The following is a 22,843-nucleotide window of genomic DNA, read 5'->3' as shown; positions in this document are numbered from 1 at the left end:
AAAATAATTATTTAAAAGTCATAACATATTATATTATATATGGAATATTCTGCTAAAATAAACTAATACGTTGTTACGTTTAATTTTTGTTGTTTTTTCTTTTTTTTATTCTTATTTGAGGGGTGTAAAATCAAAGTCGGCAATCTCCCATTTCCATAATTTTGGGAAACCGCGAAAAACTGTAGAAACTAGCAAAATTAAATTAACACAGTAAAACTGATAAAGAATTATATAAAATTTGGTTTGTGATCGGATGTCCAGAAAAAGGAGCTTAAGCAATTATTTATTTTCCTTTTTTTTTAATATTTTTGTTTGGAGATTGCCGCTTTTGTTTGCAACGCTTGGTAATCGACGGATATGAAAATTATCTATAAGGATATTACCAGTTTTGAAACTAATTAAACATCATTTGTGCCGGTTACTTAGTGAAGAAAAATATATTTTGATATTGAACAATAATGTAAAAGCAAATTTATATGCATAGCACGTAAACCAAAATATATGTAAGTTCGGTTATATAGGTATTCACAGGTTTCGACAGAGTTCACGACATTCACAGTTGATCACGTTCGAGCGCGAAGTGGTTCTTATTGGCTCGCAGCGGAGATTGCCGTGTTTGGTATGCACTCAGCTATAAATATTGCTGCTTTTGATCCCAACATGAATTTTTCACTGCGATTTGTATACAGTTAAGACCGCTTTTGGTTTTTACAAATAGTTTTATCTAACAGATAATAAAAAAACGCAACAAATGGCGTCCCGCGTCCCTAACAACTCAAAACATGAAAAAGTGGAGATTGCCGCCTTTGATTTTACACCCCTCATTTATGAGAGGAAAACATTTGATAGAATTTGTTGGACTCTACTCGTATATTTTTTACTGGTGCCTAACCTAATTTCATGATTCCTACCTACTCTGGACTGGAGATAGTAAAGGCCAGATTAATTAGTAAACGTCAATTTAAATAATATTTAAATTGACGTTTACTAATTATTATCCTTTATCTAACTTCATGATACTTAAAAAAAGATTTTCCTTCAAATTTCAAATATTGTTTATTGTTAACAGATAATTAGCAATCTTCGCTTAGTATAAGCTTTCGATTTTTCTCAATACTTTTAAAACTGTTTCACTCGCGACTAATTACTATTCATACAAATTTACGAAAAGAAATATTTTAATATAACCTAAATATTTTTTGGAAAAGTGGAAAAGTAAAGAAAAGAAGAAGTCAGTTTTTAGACAGATCCATGACAGATCATAATGTAGCCAGACTGGCAGACGCCAAAGACAAAAATATTATGTATTTTTGGTGTGTTAAGAATTTTTATTCTACACAATAATTTGCTTAACAAGTATGTTTTACTGTAAAGATTGTAACTTGAAACCATTCTCGTCTCAGTCTGCTTTAGTTACACACAGAAATGCAGTACATGGTGCTGTACGTGTCCAAACGTACCCCATAGATGTTCATGCCAATAAATGTTTAGATGGATGTTTAATTTCATTTCCAACAGTAAAAGATTTAAGACAACATTTAGCCCGAATCCACAAGATATTAACAGGACAAGAAATTTTCGAATTTGATGACAAGGATGGTAATATTAAAAGTGTATTATTTGTACTGTTTTTTTAGTTTATTTATTATTTCTCAAATAAGCAATTCACATATTTTACCCTCCAGCAGACAGGTGAAGCCTGTCAGGCCTCACCCATATGGAAATACAATGAAATTTTATTTTGCCTGTCCACTGGAGGATTAACTTCCAAATATCTGTGGCAAAAAGTTTATCTAATGCCATCCCCTCTTTGTGAACACACACACACACACACTGGAGGATTAAAATAGATTAATGCCTGTTAGCCATTTCCGTGCGAATGACATTGAAAGAAGTCACAGGCACATGACTTCTTTCGACGCTTTCGGCACAGGCACATAAATTACTTTTAGTATATTGTCAGCCTATGTGCGAAGCTAGTGTAAGGTTGTCAGCAATGAAAGGGTTAATGTTCTTGTTCCTCTTTATAAGCAATTCTGCTTGTTCATTAGCAAATTGACCTCTATGGAAGGTTGTCACTCAATCTTTTGTACAGGGCCTCGTTTAGGTCAATTGACGCCCTAGGCAATTCTCTAGTAGCCGCCCTTCAAGCATGTACCATTTTTGCGAAAGAAAATTGCAAGCAGATTTTTTTATTTAAATAAGAATACATAAAAAATGTCATTCCAGTTCGATTACATCAGATTTCTTTCTTGATTTTCTTTGGAAAAATAATCTATAATGTCGTCATAATTTATCGCCTTTGTTACGTCACTTTCTATGGCCAAAATCGACAAATTGTTAAGATGTTCTTGCGTCATACTTGATCGGAAATTATTTTCATGACTATTTTAAATTCTTGACATTTTCGAAAATGACCTTTCAGCGGACACGTTGGTTGGCAACTGGGAGGCACAAATAAATGCGCAAAGCAATAATTAGGGAAAACATCTTTCAATCCACTCTTCTTTGAATATTTAGATATCAATTATTGGTGATTGGTGGTGGTTTTATTGTGGTATCCAAATTAACCTTTAAGTGAATACATTCATGTATGAATGATGTAGGTATGTATCTATTAGTGCAGTCAGTGGGGGTATTGGGCTCCGAATTCCATCCTACTGCATCAATTTACTTGATATTTTCACTTTAAGTAGGGAATAGCTCAAGAAACAAAGTCTATGCTATATCCTACGACGCTTTTAAGTTAGGGGTGGTTCCCACCCGTTCGCGGGGGTAAAATTTTTTTTATCAAACACCGGAAGTGGTCAGAGAACCTAATTCTAAGCAGTAACTGTTTTATAAAACTTTTTGAAAACTCAATACTTTTTGATTATTCGTGGTTAGAAATTTGCCTTTTTCATTGAAAAATGACACTTTTCGGAGGCTGTTTTTTTGGGAATACCATAAAATTGTGCATCTAACGAAAAAAACTATATAAAACATTTTTGTAGTTTATCAACAATCAGAGAGATTCATTTTTTCATAAATCTAGTTTTAATAAAAAAAGAGATGGTAGGCGAAAAAAATGTTTTTGGTGCATGCTCAAATCGGTGTATTCAACTTAAAATAACAGAGGAATTGTCGATTTTAGGGGTATAATGCTTTGAATACCTTTTATAGTGCTTGAAAAGACCTTTAAAACGAGAACTGTTAAATGTCGGTTACATTCAAACTAAGCGAGCTATGGTTTTTAAGAAAAAATGTATAATGTAAAAGTATATTTAACCCCGCATCCACCAGAATTTAAATGCATCGTTTTTCTTCTAGAATACCTTCTACTCTAGTGTCATTTCTATATTCAAAAAGTTGGACGGGTTTAAAATGAATGGTTTTTGAAAACAATAAGATCAAATTATTGAACGCATTTTTAAATTTTCTTAAAAATCTTCTTTTTCTCCATGTAATTCGAAAGTGATAAAAGATACGTAAAGAAATACCTTACAAAAATGTAGATTTTCTTTTAGATAACAATTTTATTTTTCTTTCATTACTGTATCTCATTATCATAATTTCGAGTTACATGGAGAAAAAGAAAATTTAAAAATGCTCTCTATAATCTGATCTTATTTTTTTCAAAAACCATACATTTTAAACCCTTCCAACTTGTTGAACATAGAAATAACACTATAGTAAAAGGTATTGTAGAAGCAAAACGATGCATTTAAATCTGGTGGATGAGGGGTTAAAATATACATACTTCGAATTTTATCTTAAAATAAATTAGTCATCTTTTTTTGTTGCACCATATCTCGCTTAGTTTGAATGTAATCGAAATTTAACAGTGCGGTCGTTTTAAAGGTCGTTTCATACAGTACTTACAAAAGATATTGATAGCATTATATCCTTAAAATCGACCATTTCTCTGTTATTAAGTTGAACACACCCATTGGAGCATGCACAAAAAAATCTCTTTTCACCTACCATATCTCTTTTTATGTTATCACTAGAAGACTTATGAAGGAACGAATCTCTTTGATTTTTCATAAGCTACAAAAATGTGTTATATGGTTTTTTTTCGTTAGATGCATAATTTTTAAGATATTCGCAAAAACCGTCCGAAAAGTCGACATTTTTCAATGAAAATGGCAAATTTTCAACCACGAATAACTCAAAAGGATTCAGTTTAAAAAAATTATAGAACAGTGCGCCCGCCGTCTTTGCGGTGCTAATAATCAGTAAATTTACAACTTCTCTCCTTTGTGAATGAATAGTGTTAAGAAAATGCAATTTGTTTTCTAGAAATGACTGCCCACTTATATTCCATTGATGGATGTACGATGTATTTAAATGTTATTCGATTTTAATTTTTATATACAAATATTTTTTGTACAGTATTTTTGCTGCCCTCTCAAAATTTGCCGCCCTAGGCAACTGCCTATATTGCCTAATGGATAAAGCAGTGCTTTTGTACACTTGGCCGATACTTCCACTGATTGCTGATTTATCTCTTGCTATTTTGATCACACTTGTATCTCCTCCATTGTGCTTATGTGGTTATTCCATTCTTTTTTCTATTTAGTGTCCCTTCGTTCATACATGTTATGTTATATTTTCTTCTAACTTCTTCACTCCTCTCGATCTCGCAGCATATTTCTTGTAATTCTTATCAGTACTCTCATTTCTGCTGTTTCTAGTAGTCTCTGTATTGTGGCTGTATTGGGTCTTGTTTCTGATGCATATGTCATTATTGCTCTTACACTGGCTTTATAAATTCTTGACATCATCTCAGTGTTAATATGTTGGTTTCGCCATATAGCATTATTAAAGTCCTGCCTGTCTATTTGCTTTTTGTACTTGATTTCTCACTCCTTTGTCCAGGTCTCCTTAGCTGGACAATGCGTCAATGTAATTTCAAGGTATTTACATCTGATTGGTTCTTTACCAATTACTATTGTTTTAGTTTTCTAAGGTGAAATTGTCATATTGAATTATTTTGCTTTAATTTTAAAACTGTGAATTAATCTTTGCAGACTATCTTCATCTTGGGCTATCAGTATTGAGTTGTCTGAATACCAGAGTCTTTTTACTTTTCTGTTTCCCATTCTGTATTCTTTTCCTTTGCTGATGCCTTTAAATTGAAGAGCATATCGTTGAATGAGTTATGTTAATGTTAAATAGGGCCTTCTTAAACTATGGGTTATGACCCCAAATGGGGTCGCATAGCAAAATTCTGGGGTTGCGATAGGTTTTATGTATGTTTTTTTATAACTGTACCTTAGAGATACAACACTATGTCCATTTTCATAACTTTACAGGAGAGCAGTTTTAAATTGTTTTTCAACATAGGGACATAGAGACAAATTGACTTGATATTAGTTTAAAGGTCTCCATTAGCAAATGGCTTAGGACCTAGTGTTCTATTCCTCCAAATAAAATGATAAAAGTTGATTATTAGTGTGTAAAAATGTCATAATTTAAAAAAAATGGACAGTGTTGTATCCTTCCAAGGTACCTACAGGTATTTATTTTATATTTATATGGGTTAGCCAAGAAACTCACAATCACAAATGGGGTTGTGAATGAAAAAAGTTTAAGAAACCCTTTGTTAAATAGATTAATAGACTGTGCTTTTGATATCATCTTAAACTCATCAGTTTTTTTTTATTGTGTGAGTTATTTATTGTAAGAAGTACATAGATTAACATCGATTTCTTTCTAGAATTTCTAAAATGGATGGAAAATATAAACAGAGATCCAAGACGTAAATACATCAAAACATGTGAACTACAAGACAATGAATACTTGTTGGTTACCCATTATGACTGCAAACCTGTAAAGGATTCCATATCAAATGATGAAGATTCAGATAATTCATATGCCATTCAAGAAGATGGCGAATCTCCATCTTGTACTAGCCAGATATTAGTTGTAAATAATTTAAGAACAAATTTGATAGTGGTAACATTTTTCAAAAACCATTATGGCCACACGAAAGATATGGGTCACTTGGAAAAGCCAGTCAGTTATGTATGCAGGAAGTCGTTGAGTTGTGTTTCTAAAAACTTACTTAAAACACCTGCACAATTGCCTGTTAGGTAAATAATTATATATTCTGGGAAGTGATTGTGAGAGGAAGATTTTTTCTTCTCAGACCTTTTTTTCGGTTCTCTATTTCTTCCTACTAAGTATATTAGACAATGACAAAAAAAAATGATATCCCTCATTATTTCTTAAAGCAAATCAAATTATTAGATCAATCAAATATATTCATATATACAGACAGTATATTTGTACAGTAACCACTACACTACTAGACACACAGGTACATTGAGCTAATACAGCCCTGGACCCTTCACTCGTTGCACTGTTTAATTTTATATCTAGTGATGTCTAGAATGTCAGAAAATATGTAGAAACCTTTATAAACATAGAAAGTTGACAGTTTATAGAACAGTAGTTGACTTTGAAGTTTATAGTTGTCATTGTGTTAAAGTTGTAAAAGTTATAAAGAACTAGCTGACCTGGCGAACTTTGTACATGAAAGTGACATGAAAATCCCAGGTGAAAAAGGGCTGGATTAGCCCAAGCCTAGAAATTAGGTGCCCGTGTGTCTACTAGAGTGGGGCTTACTGTATAGATATTTAATTGATTAGTAAGTGATGGATTCAACTTATGTTCCCAGAATGATATTTGGCCCTCAAAGAGATGAATTGGCAGGGGTGTGGAGAAGGTGCCTCAATGATGAATCAGTGACTGAAATATGTGTATGGTACTGAAAACATTGTCAGACATATAAAAGCTGACCGGATAAGATAGGCAGGTTATGTGGTAAGATCAGAGGAAGACAGAGTGTTAAAGACCGTGTTTTTTGAGAGATCGGACAGTAGAAGATCAGTAAGCCGTCCCAGAAAAAGATGTAAGAATGATGTTAAAGGCGATTTTTCTAGGAATGGGGTACAAGGGGAAGATGGAGGGCTATAATGGATGTGATGAAGACTCATCCTGAGTTGTAAAGCCAGTCAAAAAGAAGAAGGATTCAATCGTTACTTAATGGAAGTTTTTTAATTTATTAATTTCCATAGATTATAAAAAGGATAGCTTAAGGCCTTTATTTTAAAAAGAATTTGAAATTGGTCATTAAACGAAGTTTTGTTTTTTAGTCTAAATTGCAATTAAATACAACTTTAATTTCACAAACATTTGCCTAATACACTTAGAAGCTATAGTCCATAGTACATCGTCCTTTTTTGGAAATGATTAATCATCATCAGTAGCTCGACAACCCTTTTTGGGTCCTGGCTTGTTCTAGGATTTTCCGCCATTCTGTTCTGTTCCTTGCTTTGATCTTCCAGTGGGTAATCTCAAGTGTTTTCAGATCTTGTTCCACTTGTTGCATGTATCTAAGTTTGGGTCTTCCCTTTGACCTTCTCTTTTTTTTTTTGAAAAATGGCTTTGGCAGAACCAATTAGCCATACTTGTTTGTGATTGATTGATTGCAGATTCATAGTCATAAATTTCTTATAAACATAAGTACAGTGGAACCTCGATAACTCGGATTAATCGGGACCGCGGCCGATCCGGGTTATCGAAAATCCGGGTTAGCCGGAGAGCATGGTAAAAATTAATAAAATACGGTATACTTATAGATAAAGTCCCTTATAAGCAAAATAATATGAAATATATATGCACAGTTACCTATGGTTGTATTGGGACCGTGCAAGTTCGGCAAAGCGACCTCTATTTCTACGCTCTGTACTTTTATTCGCACTTTTAATTATATTGGCCAATTATATTAGTCCTGGTTGCTGGATAATTGTCAAGACCATAGTCCAAAAAAATAATAAGAAGAAAAAAATAAGATGCAGTTTATGTTTAGCAAACGTAAACAATTGTATGTAGTAAATAAAATCCGTTATTAAAATGCAGTACTGCAAGCAAAATACAATTAATTAAATTTACCTTTATATAATAATTGCATATCATATCAATATTGTGGAGCAATATATAATTTTTCTGAGTCAATGACAGAAGGTATGAAATATACGTAAATTTGACAATTTCAATTGACAATATGAATTATTTAAGATAGTTGCAATATTTCTCCGCGACTCGCGCACGGTCGTTTCTCGTTTCCCTTTCCAAGTACTTGCACACCGCGAATAGAGTTTAGTATAGACAATATAGAGTATGTATTATTAATTTCTAGGTAAAAAAACTCAGTCAGTTTGGTTGTGTCAATAATTTCGTCTGGTCTGCTTATGTAATTTAAGAACAGTGACTCTTTCATTGTTTAAAAGACCATTGTTTAAAAAACAATTTTTTAAAAGTCAGTTGAAAATAAATAAAGGAATAACAGGTGCCTGTTGTTTGCGATAATGAATGTGGCTCTGCGCCACCGTGTGCATGAGTCATTTTTACTATCATATAGTTCAAATTACACAGATACCCATTATCTCTCAAATATTATATTATGATTGAATTAAATTTTATCAATGAAATTCGATATTTTTAAGACATTCCAGAAGCGGCTGCAGATAAAATGTTGTAACATAATACATACATTTTTATTGTTGAAATGTTTGTCCGATGAAAATCGGTCCGGGTTAGCCGGACTTCCGGGTTATCGGGGGCCGACTTATCGAGGTTCCACTGTACATTCTACAATATTATTTTTATAGATACATTGGTACATTGTGTAGCTTTTTTTTATTTTGTTTTTTTTTTTAATTATTTTACTGTTTTTTCTAATATATATTTTAATTTGTGCGAAACACTTTTTTTACATCTTTTTTTTTTCTATTCTTTTTTATTTTTGTTTCTATTTTTTTTTTCTTTTTTGACCTTCTCCCTACTGGTGTTTGCCTCATTATATGTTTTGGTGTTTCAGTCTCCAACATCCGTTCAACATGGCCCATCCAGCGCAGACATCCGATCTTTATGGATGTTATGATGTCGGGTTCGTTGTATGCTGCGTATAGTTCAAAATTATATCTTCTGCGCCATACGTCATTTTCTTTCATCCCCTTATATATGTGTCTAAGGATTTTTCGTTCAAACGTACCTAATAAGTTCTCATCGCTTTTCGACAGTGTCCATTTCTCCGATCCATATATAAGGACCGGTTTTATCAGGGTTTTGTATATTTTGCATTTGGTTTTTCTCGTGATGTTGTTAGATCTTAGATGTTTAATTAGTCCATTATATGTTTTATTAGCAATATGAATTCTTCTCTTAACTTCTTCGCTGACATTGTTATCTGCGGTAACTAGTGAACCTAGATATGTAAAATGATTACAAAAGTCTTAAAAATGGTCTTAACTGCTTCGTTTGAGCGAGTCTACCACTTTCTGAAAAATCTCAGAGTGCAGGTTGGACGCGTTTCCGCACGCCCCACGCCTAAACCTATAGCTCTAGCGCGCTTAGGTTTTGTGATTGCAAAACTATAATTTTTAATTTTAATCAAAAGATTATGCGTTAGAATAAAATAAATTATTTTTGTAAGACAAAAAGAGGGCGCTATCGTCGAGTCCGACACCCGCAATATGTCACTCTAGCGCGGTACAGTTTTGTTATTACAAAACTCTTAATTGTCAATTGAAAGTATTGATAATTATATCCACAAGGAAGACATTTCTGTAGCTGGCTGTATACCATTAATACCCCAGGCTGTGGGTGAAAAATAGGTCGATTTCAGGATATAATTCAGGAATTTTTGAAACCTATCAGGTGTTGTAAAGGACGATGCCAGGAATAACTTCTACTAAAATGTAACCAGAAATATTGTGCGCTTTTTTTTATTGCGATTTTCATTTGTTAAATTTGCAATTTTTAATGATTTTTAATTTTGCAGCTTAGGATATTGATTTTAGAGAAAAACTTTTTAATAGAAAGTTGTAGTAAATTAAAAAACCTACAATTTGAGGTACGGTAAGTTTAATTTGGTTAATTGGTTATTGCAAAACAGCCTGCGAAAGGTCCAAAATGGCCGTTTTTTACAATTGCATTATTTATTGTACAAATATATTTTTTTATTTTTTAAAGCTTTAAAATGAAGATCTTTCAATTCCAAACATAAAAAAAAATGTAAAGCCAGATTACCGAATTTGTTGCTTAGATATTATAAATTGTTTATCCCAAGTGGTCAAATGTCGAAGGCTAAACTTTTTGAAAAAAAATCGTAGAGAGTTGGTGAAACATCTAATCTCCTTCTAAAGAGTTATATTTTCATATTCTGATGTAAATAAATGCGTAAAACATTTTTAAACCTCTAATTTTTTGGGTTTGAAAATAAGGGGGCAAATTTCGTTATAAACATTTAGAGCTGAAGCGGCCGGGTACATCCTATGAGTTTTTAACTTACAGATTATTGTTGCTGAAGATGAAACGAAGATTTATAAAAAATAAAAAATTTCTACGACCAACTGAAGCCGAGATAATTTTTGGGTTTGAAAATAAGGGGGCAAATTTCGTTATAAACATTTAGAGCTGAAGCGGCCCTGTACATCCTATGAGTTTCTAACTTACAGATTATTGTTGCTGAAGACAAAACAAAGATTTATAAAAAAATAAAAATTTTCTACAACCAACTGAAGCCGAGATAATTGTTTTTTTTTTCTTAAGTCGTAGTGCCTTTATTTATAACAATTAAGAAATTATTTTACAGTCATTGACTAAAGAAAGAATTATATTATCTTAAAATAAAAATTATTATAAAATATAATTACATTTAATTATTAAAAATTATTTTTAAAATCGGTGCTTTTGCGAGCGGCCGAATTTTGCAAATCGCCCGGCTCGCTTCAAATCCGCGCGGTCGGAAAATTTTACGTAACTTGTATTATAAATTTTGACAGAAAACAATTTAATAATATTACCATTATAATATTGAGTCTATTTACCACTGTATTTGTTTTTCTTGATAAACTTTTATATGTGAAATTTCATTTCTGAAGAAATAATATTACAAAAATGATACATACAGTGCTAGTCAAAAGTCCGTACCCCCCCTCGTATCTTTTGAACGGTTATACCTATAATAGTGAAATTTGGAGGGAGGAAATAAACGGACGTAAGCTTCTTAACTAGTCATGACAGATGACGTAATAGTGACAGATGACTTTACAGCGCCACTGTGACAGATAATTTTAAATGGGACCTTATGGCAAGTGATACCTCGTTTGAAAGGTATTGAAAATACCTATTCATTTATACTAATTTTGTTTGAGTTTAAGCTAATTTTGATGAAAAAATGAAATAAATATAAAATTGTAGTTTCGCATTTAATTAATAAAAATTCAAAATTCTGCCTATGATTACTTGTCAAAAGGGTTGAAGTTTACGTAAAAACTACTAGAAAATTGAAAAACGTCAAATTGTTTGACAAAGAAACCATAGGCGGACATTTGAATTTTTGTTAATTAAATGAGAAACTACAATATTATATTTATTTAATTTATTCACCAAAATAAAAATCCACCTACACCCAAAAAAATTAGTATGGCTGAATAGGTATTTTAAATACCTTTCAAACGAGGTATCACTTGCCATAAGGTCCCATTTAAAATTATCGGTCACAGTTGCTCTGTAACGTCATCTGTCACTATTACGTCACCTGTCATGACTAGTTAAGGAGCTTATGTCCGTTTATTTCCTCCCTCCAAATTTCACTTTTGTACGTATAACCGTTCAAAAGATAAGAGGGGGGGTACGGACTTTTGACTAGCACTGTATATATGAAATATATAACTATATTTTTAATTTTTTCATTGTTATATAAATATAATAATAATAATGTTACTTCTTACTATAATATACAATATAAAACTTTTTCTTCTTGTAGTGACTATTCTTTTTGGATTTTACATATAAAAGTTTATCAAGAAAAACAAATACAGTGGTAAATAGACTGTATATTATAATAATAATATTATTAAATTGTTTTCTGTCAAAATTTAATACAAGTTACGTAAAAATTTTCCGAGCGCGCGGATTTGAAGCGAGCCGGGCGATTTGCAAAATTCGGCCGCTTGCAAAAGCACCGATTTAAAAAATAATTTTTAATAATTATTAGTTGTAGAAAATTTTATTTTTTTTTTATAAATCTTCGTTTCGTCTTCAGCAACAATAATCTGTAAGTTAGAAACTCATAGGATATACAGGGCCGCTTCAGCTCTAAATGTTTATAACGAAATTTGCCCCCTTATTTTCAAACCCAAAAATTATCTCGGCTTCAGTTGGTCGTAGAAATTTTTTTATTTTTTTATAAATCTTCGTTTCATCTTCAGCAACAATAATCTGTAAGTTAAAAACTCATAGGATGTACAGGGCCGCTTCAGCTCTAAATGTTTATAACGAAATTTGCCCCCTTATTTTCAAACCCAAAAATTAGAGGTTTAAAAATGTTTTACGCATTTATATATATAACTCTTTAGAAGGAGATTGGATGTTTCACCAATTCTCTACGATTTTTTTTTTCAAAAAGTTATAGCCCTCGACATTTGACCTCTTGGGATAAACAATTTATAATATCTAAGCAACAAATTCGTTAATCTGGCTTTACAATTTTTTTTATGTTTGGAATTGAAAGATCTTCATTTTAAAGCTTTAAAAAAATAAAAAAATTATTTGTACAATAAATAATGCAATTGTAAAAAACGGCCATTTTGGACCTTTCGCAGGCTGTTTTGCAATAACCAATTAACGAAATTAAACTTACCATAGCTCAAATTGTAGGTTTTTAAATTTACTACAACTTTCTATTAAAAAGTTTTTCTCTAAAATCAATATCCTAAGCTACAAAATTAAAAATCATTAAAAATTGCAAATTTAACAAATGAAAATCGCAATAAAAAAAGGTATATTTATTTAAAAAGCCCATAAAGGGCTACAAATATTAAAACAAAACGTTTTCGCTCTGTAAAAAGAGAATCATCAGTGTTACCTAAAATATGTATAACCGTATTAATTAAGACAAAAATGTTTTTAAAGTTAAAATGTTAACCAAGGTAAAAAAAACAAAGTTTGTTTATACTTACAAGAAGCCACCCAAAAATACTAAGGTTAAAACCTTTTAAAAATAGACTAAATGTCTTACATAAATGAAAACATTATAAAATCCAAAGGATGGATATAATCTCTATGGATATGGCCTTAGGGCAACATATGACTCCCACACGTGATACGTGAGTGGCTAGGTAGTAATTAATTAGGTCATTACGTTGAATGTTGTGAATGATGTTCTTTTTACAGAGCGGAAACGTTGTGTTTTAATATTTGTAGCCCTTTTATGGATTTTTTAAATAAATATACATTTTACCAAGATAATTTTTTCAATAAATTTACTTATTGATAAATAATTACTAAAGATTGTTGATCTCTTGTCCGATAAATTTACAGCCTCGTTTCTTTAGTCGGACAACGTAAATAATATGTTAATTATGGCAGGTTATGTTTTGCGATTACAAAAGTCATCATTTTAATTTTTTTGACGTTCAATTAATACATCTTTATTCTTCTTTCTTTCTTTCTTTCTCCCCTTCCTTGTACCCTATCAGGGTGTCGGATTTGGGATCGCTATTTTAATTTACATTCACCCATCTCTTCCATTCTTTTCTGTTTTCCGCCATTATTTTTATTTCCTCGAGTGATTTTCCTTTAACTTTTCCCGCCTCTACTATTTGCTGTATCCATTTTTTTCTTGGTCTGCCTCTTTTTCTTTTTGCAATGTTCCTTGCTTCGTGGATTCTTCTCGTAATTCTGTTGGGTTACATCCTCATCAAATGCCCATACCAATTCATTTGTCTCTTTTTTAGTTTATTCATTATTGGTTCTTGGTTGGCCATTCTCCTAATAGTCTCGTTGCTTAATCTATCCCATTTTGTCTTTCCAACTATCCTTCTTAAATGTCTAATTTCCATTGCATTTATTCTGCTCTTATGCTTTTCCAGAATTGTCCAGTTTTCACTTGCGTAGAGCACAGTCGGTATCACTATTGTGTTATATGTTTAATTTTGTCTCTCTTGCAAGTTCTCTTTTCCCCAGTATTGGGGCTAAGGCATAGTATAACTTGTTTGATTTCTTTGCTCTATTTGTTATTTGCCTGTCTATTTTTCCGTCGTTAGTAATGATACTTCCCAGGTATTCGTAAGTTGTAACTATTTCCACTATTTTTTGCATTTTATCTTTATTTCATTATCTTCTTTGCCGTTGATTATCATTATCTTACTTTTTTCCTCGTTTATTTCCATTTTTAGCTCTTCTATTTCCTCTACCCATATATCCATTAGTTTCTGCATTTTGTTCTCGGAATCTGCGATTAGTACTATGTCGTCCTCATACATTAAGGACTCTATTGTTACCGGTGGTAATCTATCGTATCCTATTTTTGTCTGTAGTTGGTTGGTTCTTGCTCTAGTTTTTCTTATTAATTCATTCATTACGATTATGAATAGCAAATAGCTGAGACTATCTCCTTGTTTAATACCTCTATCCCAATTAAATTCTTCTGATCGTTCCCCTGCTATTTGTACTCTTCCTTTTACCTCTTTGTAAGTACTTTTTATAATTTTTATCAATCTGTTTGATACATTTATTTTCCTCAAGCATTCCCCTATAATTTGTCTTTCTTTTGTGTCAAATGCTGCTCTTAGGTCTATGAATGCTAATACCAGTTTCCCCCCCCCCCCGTGTCTAAGCATCTTTCGATTAGATTCCTGATGGTGTATATGTTGTCATTTGTTTGTCTTCGTGGTCTAAAGGCCGCTTGTTCATCTCCCAATTTCATTTCTACTTCTTGCCTTAGTCTTTTCTCTATTATTTTCGTATACATTTTAAAGCATACCGATGACAGACATATAGCTCTGCATTTTTCGCAGTTTATATGTTCTCCTTTTTTGTATATTGGTACAATTATGTTATTCTGCCAGTCTCTAGAAATTGCTTGTTTTTCCCACGCCTCTTTATATATTGTCCATAGCCAGTTTATTACCTCTTCTCCCATGTACTCTACCATTTTCGGTTAAATTTCATCATCTCCTCCTGCCTTGTCTATTTTTATGTTTGATATTCCTTCTATTACTTCTTCTCTACTTATTTGGTCTATCTCTGTGTTTTCTTGGTCTTCATTTATTACATTGTCAACCTGTGTTACTTCGGTATCAAATTTTTTCTCATAATATTCTTTCCATACCCTAGCTATTTGTTCTGGGTTTATTTGAATTTGCATTGATCTATCTCTTACTGCATTTATCTCCTTTCGTTTTCCCCCCTTCATGTGTCGTATTGTCGTCCAAAAGTTTCTATTATTTGTTATATATCCTTCTTGTAGTTTTTCTCCAAATTCTTTCCATGATTTTGCTTTTGCTTGTGTGACTGTTTTTTTTACCAATCGTCTCTGCTTGTAATATTCTTCTTTATCTTCTTCTAATCCCGTTTCGATGTAATACATGTTTATTAAAAAGGTTATTGGCCGACAAAAAAAAATTACGCAAACTTATAAAAAACGAAATTCTTTTTAAACAGTAATAATAGTCTACTTGTACTTTGTCGGTATCGTCACAAATAACCTAATTCTAGTCTAGATGCTTCATGACAACGCTTTGTTCGGATATAAAACGTCTAGACGTCACTAGACATAAAGTAAACAGTGCAACAAGTGAAGGGTCTAGGGCTGTATTAGCTCAATGTGTCTAGTAGTGTCGCGGTTACGGTATAAAAAGTTTTGAAATTAATTTGTCGGACTGGCTATCTGATACCCAATGTTTATCGGACAGCGCTATATTTGGAAAAGGACCCTCCAATCTATCACTTGTTATTCGTGTCCGAAATTTTTTAATCGCAAAACATAACCTAACATAATTAACATATTATTTACGTTGCCCGACTAAAGAAACGAGGCTGTAAATTTGTCGGACAAGAGATCGACAATCTTTAGTAATTAATTATCAATACTTTCAATTGAAAATTAAGCGTTTTGCTACAAAACTGTACCGCGCTAGAGTGACAGACTCTAGAGAATAAAATAATGTATTTTATTCTAAAACATAACCTTTTGATTAAAATTAAAAATTATAGTTTGCAATCACAAAACATAACCGCGCTAGAGCTACAGATTTAGGCGTGGGGCGTGCTGAAACGCATCCAACCTACACTCTGAAATGTTTCAGAAAGTGGTAGACTCGCTCAAACCGAAGCAGTTAAGACCATTTTTAAGACTTTTGTAATCATTTTTGAAAAAGTACGATGTACTGTGGACTATTAATTGTATGTCAAACTTTACACTATAATACTGAACATGCCTAAAACACAAGCATAGTATGTCACGGCTGAAAGAAGGGTCTGAGAAGAACCATATAAATAATATTATTAAATAATATTAAGTTATAATTAATTTTATTATCTTTACTTCTACTTGTGTGCAAGTGTTAAAAAAACGGCAATGCTAAAATATGTTTTAGGGTTACAAATGCTGATGAACTTGTAGAAACAGACAGAAGGAACAACAGTTTCAGTGAATTTAATCCAGGCACAAAAAAGAGAAAAAAACGAATGTTCAAAGTAAAAGATATGAAAAAAATTAAGAAATCCAAAACAATCATAGAGGATAATTCACAAGACAGTGACGAAATGTATTCTGATCATTTATACTGTAAAGTAAGTCCATAGCCACATCATTATTAATTTCTGTTTTTATTTGGTTTTACGCTATACTCAGTGCAAAGTACAAAGTGATAGCGCTTTAGATGGGTAAACGGCTGATGCTTTACTGGATTAGATTCCTAGAATCGCCCGATGGCATGGATATGCCTTAGGTTCACAGTTTACTTTAATCGTTACCGACACTGTGACAGGGAGCTCTTTCAGGATGACAAACTCAGTAAAAAGCAGGTTAAAAACAAAGTAAATATATTTCAGAGATTTATACACGGTTCAAATCATCAAAGTATGATTCTATATTGCCCTGTTGCAGAGAAGGCCCCCTGGATAGATGTCTGCAAAAAAATAAAATTAATATCAAAATGAAATATCCTTACACCTCACTACAGTGTAAGGCACAAACAGTCACGCAATTAAAATATTAATAATCACACGGGCACGGGAGCCATGCGATTCTGATTGGAAGCACGCTCACTCCACGGGTACCGTTTAATTACGAGCCTGCGAATCACTTCAGTACGGTCTCTAGCTACTCAGTTTGGCCTGCCTGCTCAATCCGCTGGTTGGCCTTGGAGTCCAGAGCTGGTCGCTACATGACTGATTCTTCTCTGTACGCTCTCTGACTGGACTTTTTCGGAGAAGTGGAAATGCGTGGGGTATCGTGTTGCGCTAAAGGCATACATTGGTAAAATATTTAAATATATTTACCAACCAGTCGGTGCGTTTTGATTCAGTTCAGTCTTCTTACAAAGCCTCTTTGATAACGGGTACACCAAGAAACACGTGTCAGAGGATGGTAAGAGATTGGAATTGAATCAAAACGAAACCGTCTATTTTAAATGATGAACATTTTTATATCCTAACATTTACATCTATTTTTATTTGATTTCTGTTTTTGCTACATAATCTAAATTTACTTTTATACTGTGTTTCAGCTTAGCCCTGATACCACCCAGAGTAATGATAGCACGGCAAGTAACCCTTTAAGTATAAATACTAAAAGAACTGTAGATGAAGCTGAAGTTGACGTAATAAGTGCATCAAGAGATGTAAATAGTGAAAAGACGCAGTTAAAAAAGAACATAATTAGTCTTATTAAAAAATTAAGTGAAGACAATTTGGAACTTTATGATACAAACACGTTGGCTCAGGTTCAGAACTCTTTAAGTGAATGTTGTTGTTTTTTGGGGAGTTATGAAATTGCTGCGGATGGTGAATCATTTTCTGATGACAGTAGTGATGCGAATCCTCCTAGGATATCTACTAGTCCACCCAAACTTGTTTGGTTTCCCATGAAAAAGGATTAAAAGGAGTAGTCAAATGTCTGTTAAATAATAAAAAGATCCAAGTCAAAGATGATTCCTTATGTTTTCGTAAAACCGGGTTGGCATACAATTTATTATGAAATGATAATTTTTCGGTTTCATGACATCTCTTAACGCGACAGTTCGTAACCCCAGAAATAGCCACCGGCAATTCGTAACGACATTTCGTAACGGTATAATTCGTAACGCCAACAGCGTTTTTTATCAAATTTAACATTACTGTATATATTTTGCATACTCTCCTACACTGAAAGTAGTAGCCCTTTTTTTAAGACCCCTTCTTTTTAAATTCATTTCACACATATTTTTGAATATATTTTTCTACATATGACAACTACAGAATCTTTTTATTAATTTTTTGCCTTAATTATCACTTTAAAGTAGTAAAAGTACTGTTACAGGTACATTATATTTATTGTAAGTTTTTTCTTTTTCTCCAAAATTTCTCCACGAAATATGAAATGTGTTAAAATGTTTATCCTGATGCTGGTTCGTTAAATTGATAAACGTAATTTCAGTTGCAACTGTAATAAAAGTTGGTTTCCACGTCAACAAAAATAAATAGAATAATTCTATTTTGACGTTACGAACAGTTATAGTTATGAACTGTGGCGTTACGAGTTACTGTCACGAATTTTTCTGAATATGTTTATCTAAAATCGTATTTCATATGCAGTCCATAAACATAATACATTTTTGGATAACCTAACTTGCACATTACTTATAAATATTATAGCACCCAATAAACAGTCGCGGCTACAGTTGATTTGAAACTAATGGCTTCTTTCACCATCGACGAATGGTTTATTTGATGAATAAAGTTATTCGACCAATAAAACTGACACATGGTTAACGTCAAATAAGACTTGTTTTATTTATTTACCAAAAAATAATAATTATTATTCAAATAAATTGACAAGTTAACCTCGCTTTAAATATCTGTAACAAAGAAAATTCGTCAGCTTAACCTTAAAATGATCAACATTGTATTTAAACACAATAAAAATATCTACTAATTAATCTTATTCGACAAATAACTATTCACAAATTTATTTGTTGTTGGTGAAACCGGCTCTAAGAGGGGTGAAGGTACGGAGAATATATGCCACCCCTCTCTAGAAATGTGCTGACTGCATCTAGTCGAAACCGCGTGGTGTCGCAGGCGACACCAATGTACCATTCTAGGGTTAAAATGATTTATTGTTTTTTATATGCAATGAAAAGACACAAATCATTTTTTTGACTTGGTGCTTTTTGTACAGTGTACATTAAATTATATATGAAGATAATTATTTTGTTATAAAGACAAAATATAAATTGTAAAAAATGAATTAAAAATTAATAATTTGTTTTATTATCCTTAACCGTGATGCCATTTTTAAAACTCATTCGAAATGGAAAGTGACATTTTTTAACACCGGCTACTTTAATCGTTTAGTGGCTAGTCTATTATCATACAATTATGCATTTTTAAGTAAGAGAACTAGAATATTAACATTTTTTACTTAAGTTTCTTTTAATGAAAGCAGGAACCTCATTGCATGAACTTGAGACAATCAAGTTTTCTTATAGAATTGCTAATTCTAATGTAAAGAATTATCTTAAGAGTTTTGTTTTACACTTACTTACCTTTCTCATATGCCTCTTTTTGATGTATTGTTCTACTGGTATCTTCAGTCTGACTCTTTTTTGAAGTTATACTTATTTAGGCGCGATTAAAAGTAAAATTTCATAATACTGCGCACACAGACAGTATGGCGTTTAGTTGCTATCTTTTAAGTTATGTATAAATATATCAGTGCAAGAAAAGATGTGAAAAGAATATATTATTACCTAGTGTTTTTACTAAATATATTTATTATAATTTTTGTGTCTTTGGATTCGTCTTCCTCAGGAGTAATATGAGTATTGTTGTATTGAACATTTTATTGTATATTGATTATACTTCACCGTGCCTCTTTGTTACCGTGAATTGTCATTAGGTACGTCAGAACCGATAAAGACACAGTCCACGTAGCGTATTTGGTATAGCATTCGGCCAGAGATCGAGAGGTCTTGAGTTCGAATCCGGAGCAATCCAATACTTGTTTTTATTTTTTTAAAAGCGGTAAGCACAAAATTAGTTTGGTGTTTAAAAAAATTAAAACAAACTCTTTAAAGTATATTTATTTTTAAGAAATCATATAATAGAAGTATAACTTCTTACGTGCGTATAAAGTACACACACATTCTTTTTTTGTAGTATGTATACAGGGTGTTTCAAAAAGGTATTCATAAATTAAATCACGCATTCCGGGGACAAAAATAAATTGACTGAATCCAACTTACCTTAGTACAAAAGTGTACACAAAAAAAGTTACAGCCCTTTGAAGTTACAAAATGAAAATTGATTTTTTTCATATATCGAAATCTCTTATGTCCAGTTGCACCAACAAATAAACGATTGATTTAGATTGCCCGTTTATTTTAAAATATAATTGTCAAATTAAAAACAGAAATTTTAACGATTCTCCCAAAAAATATTAAATAACTTTTTTCGAAAGACAGAAAAAAGTGTTCTGATATTATAGTTATTTGATGGTACAAATTTAATATTTTTCGGGAGAATCGTTAAAAGTTTTGTTTTTAATTGACGTTTTTTGAAAATTATTATATTTTAAAATAAAGGGACAATCCAAATCAAAAAATCAATCGTTTATTTGTTGGTGCAACTGGACATTAGAGATTTTTCATTGAAAATGGACATGTGGCATTCTTATGGCAGCAACATCTTAAGAGGCTACAGTAGCGATCAACAGGTAGCAACAAACGCGTTCCAAGATTTCGGCTCTAATTTTGAATATTTTGTCGGGATATTTGGCACACATATTCGGAATATAATAAAGAATGGCGGTACAGATTTCAGAAATATGTTAGTACGTGGAAATTACTCTATAACTAAATAAAATGTTGAAAAAAGGAGCCTGTACCGCCATTAAGAAGAAAAAAAAATAAACTTTCTTCAAATAAACTTTTTTATCCCATGCCTAGATTTTGTGTAATCTTGGAACTACTAAAATTTTTTATTTCTAACAAGAAATCGAACACTTTATAACTAAATAACTAATTAGGCAACATAGAGAAAATATCACTGTCATTTTGACAAACCTGCGTCAGATTTTCTCTAATCTGTTCTGTCATCTTTATCGATATCTGTTCAGTGCAGTAGTGTGTTAATTTAAGAATTCGTTATTGTTGTTTCATGGGAAAGTAGTGTTTATTGATAGTTAATTTATTATATATTTGTTGTTGTATAAGTTGTTGGCCTCTTTGAAAGAATAGATTGTTGTTAATTGTGAGTTTTAGTTGTATGTAGGTAAGTAAGTATATTTTACGTCAAAATATTTCGAATTCTAATGCGAGTATATAAAGTTTTAGGAGGTTTTTTTATTCTAAAAATATTATCAATAGTTTAACAAAATGGAAAAAGTAAATCAAACGAAAAATAAAGTGAAACCTTCCAAGAAAAAGTCCATTAAAAACCGTGCCAAAATTATGCGAAAATCGAAATTTGTTTCGCTTCACAACAAAAAATGATTATTTATTATTGTTTTATTATTAGATATTTCATGCAAATACCTTTCTAAATACCTATCTTAACATAAAATGTTCACCCATTTTGGTTTATTTTTATAAATATCTATTTATTAATAATAAAATCGTTTTCTCTTACATAGTTCCATTTAGCGCGACTATGATATTGTCAAAATATTAATGTTTATGATACTATCTCCCGAAGTTATATTTTGTTGCTACCTGTTGATCGCTACCGTTTACTCTTAAACAAAAATTAAAGTGAAATTTGTGCACCTCATAAAAATTGGGGGTTTGGCTCCCTTAACCCCCGCCCCCAAACTTTGTGGACGTTCCAATTAATTCATTATTGTGGTACCATTAGTTAAACACAACGTTTTTAAAACTTTTTTGCCTCTTAGTATTTTTTTGATAAGCCAATTTTTATCGAGATACGGTTTACATAAAAATTCTATGGGGGTTTTGTTCCTTTAAACCCCCCAAATGTTCGTGTATGTTCCAAATAAACTATTACTGTGGTACCATTAGGTAAACACAGTGTTTTTAAAACTTTTTTGCCTCTTAGTCTTTTTTGATAAGTCACCTTTTATCGAGATGTGGCTTCTTCTTCAAAATATACCTAAAAATGTAAATTATAAATAAATTTTCAGATTATTAACGGATATATCATAGGTAGTTAACCATATACAAATATGTGGTGGATTCGACAAATATTCAAAATATCTCGATAAACACTGGCTTATCGAAAAAGTACTAAGAGGCAAAAAAGTTAACGTTGTGTTTAACTAGTGGTACCACAATAATGAATTAATTGGAACGTACACAAAAGTTTGGGGGGGGGGGAGGGTTTTAGGGAGCAAAACCCCCATAAACTTTTATGGGGTGCACAAATTTCACTTTAATTTTTTTTAAGATGTTGCTGCCATAAGAATGCCACATGTCCATTTTCAATGAAACATCTCTAAGAGTTTTCAATATATGAAAAAAAATCGATTTTCATTTTATAACTTCAAAGGGCTGTAACTTTTTTTGTGTACACTTTTGTACTAAGGTAAGTTGGATTCAATCAATTTATTGTTGTCCCCGGAATGCGTAATTTAATTTATGACATACCTTTTTGAAACACCCTGTACACTGATTTACTGTTCTTTTCTATGCAGTGATCAACAAACTATTGGAAGTGGCTAACAAATATTTTTATCACTCCCCGTGCACCTTTGTCAATGATATCCTCCCATTGGTATTCCCATTTCTCTTGGTGTATTTATTTTCATTATTTTAGTTTTTCTGACGTTTATGTTAAGTCCGAC

At 31.9% G+C, this 22,843-nt stretch overlaps 1 protein-coding gene across 1 annotated transcript; it reads left to right on the top strand.

Moving 5' to 3' along the window:
- Positions 1 to 1,226: 1,226 nt before the first annotated feature.
- Positions 1,227 to 19,305, top strand: LOC114328532 (uncharacterized). The gene is made up of 4 exons (XM_028277399.2): positions 1,227 to 1,599; positions 5,702 to 6,077; positions 16,437 to 16,632; positions 17,571 to 19,305. The coding sequence occupies exons 1-4, from the start codon at positions 1,359 to 1,361 to the stop codon at positions 17,940 to 17,942; spliced, it is 1,185 nt and encodes a 394-aa protein (XP_028133200.2). The 5' UTR covers positions 1,227 to 1,358; the 3' UTR covers positions 17,943 to 19,305.
- The last annotated feature ends 3,538 nt before the right edge of the window (positions 19,306 to 22,843 follow it).

This window comes from Diabrotica virgifera, chromosome 2, assembly GCF_917563875.1.
Source record: "Diabrotica virgifera virgifera chromosome 2, PGI_DIABVI_V3a".
Taxonomy (NCBI): domain Eukaryota; kingdom Metazoa; phylum Arthropoda; class Insecta; order Coleoptera; family Chrysomelidae; genus Diabrotica; species Diabrotica virgifera.
The sequence above is the reverse complement of the archived record's forward strand: the minus strand, read 5'-3'. Positions and strand labels throughout refer to the sequence as shown.

Excerpts from the sequence above, each read along its gene's own strand:
- LOC114328532 (XM_028277399.2), top strand. The coding sequence starts at position 1,359 with ATGTTTTACTGTAAAGATTGTAACTTGAAACCATTCTCGTCTCAGTCT. Across the intron at positions 1,600-5,701 it reads CGAATTTGATGACAAGGATG|AATTTCTAAAATGGATGGAA; the intron begins GTAATATTAAAA and ends ATTTCTTTCTAG. Across the intron at positions 16,633-17,570 it reads CTGATCATTTATACTGTAAA|CTTAGCCCTGATACCACCCA; the intron begins GTAAGTCCATAG and ends ACTGTGTTTCAG.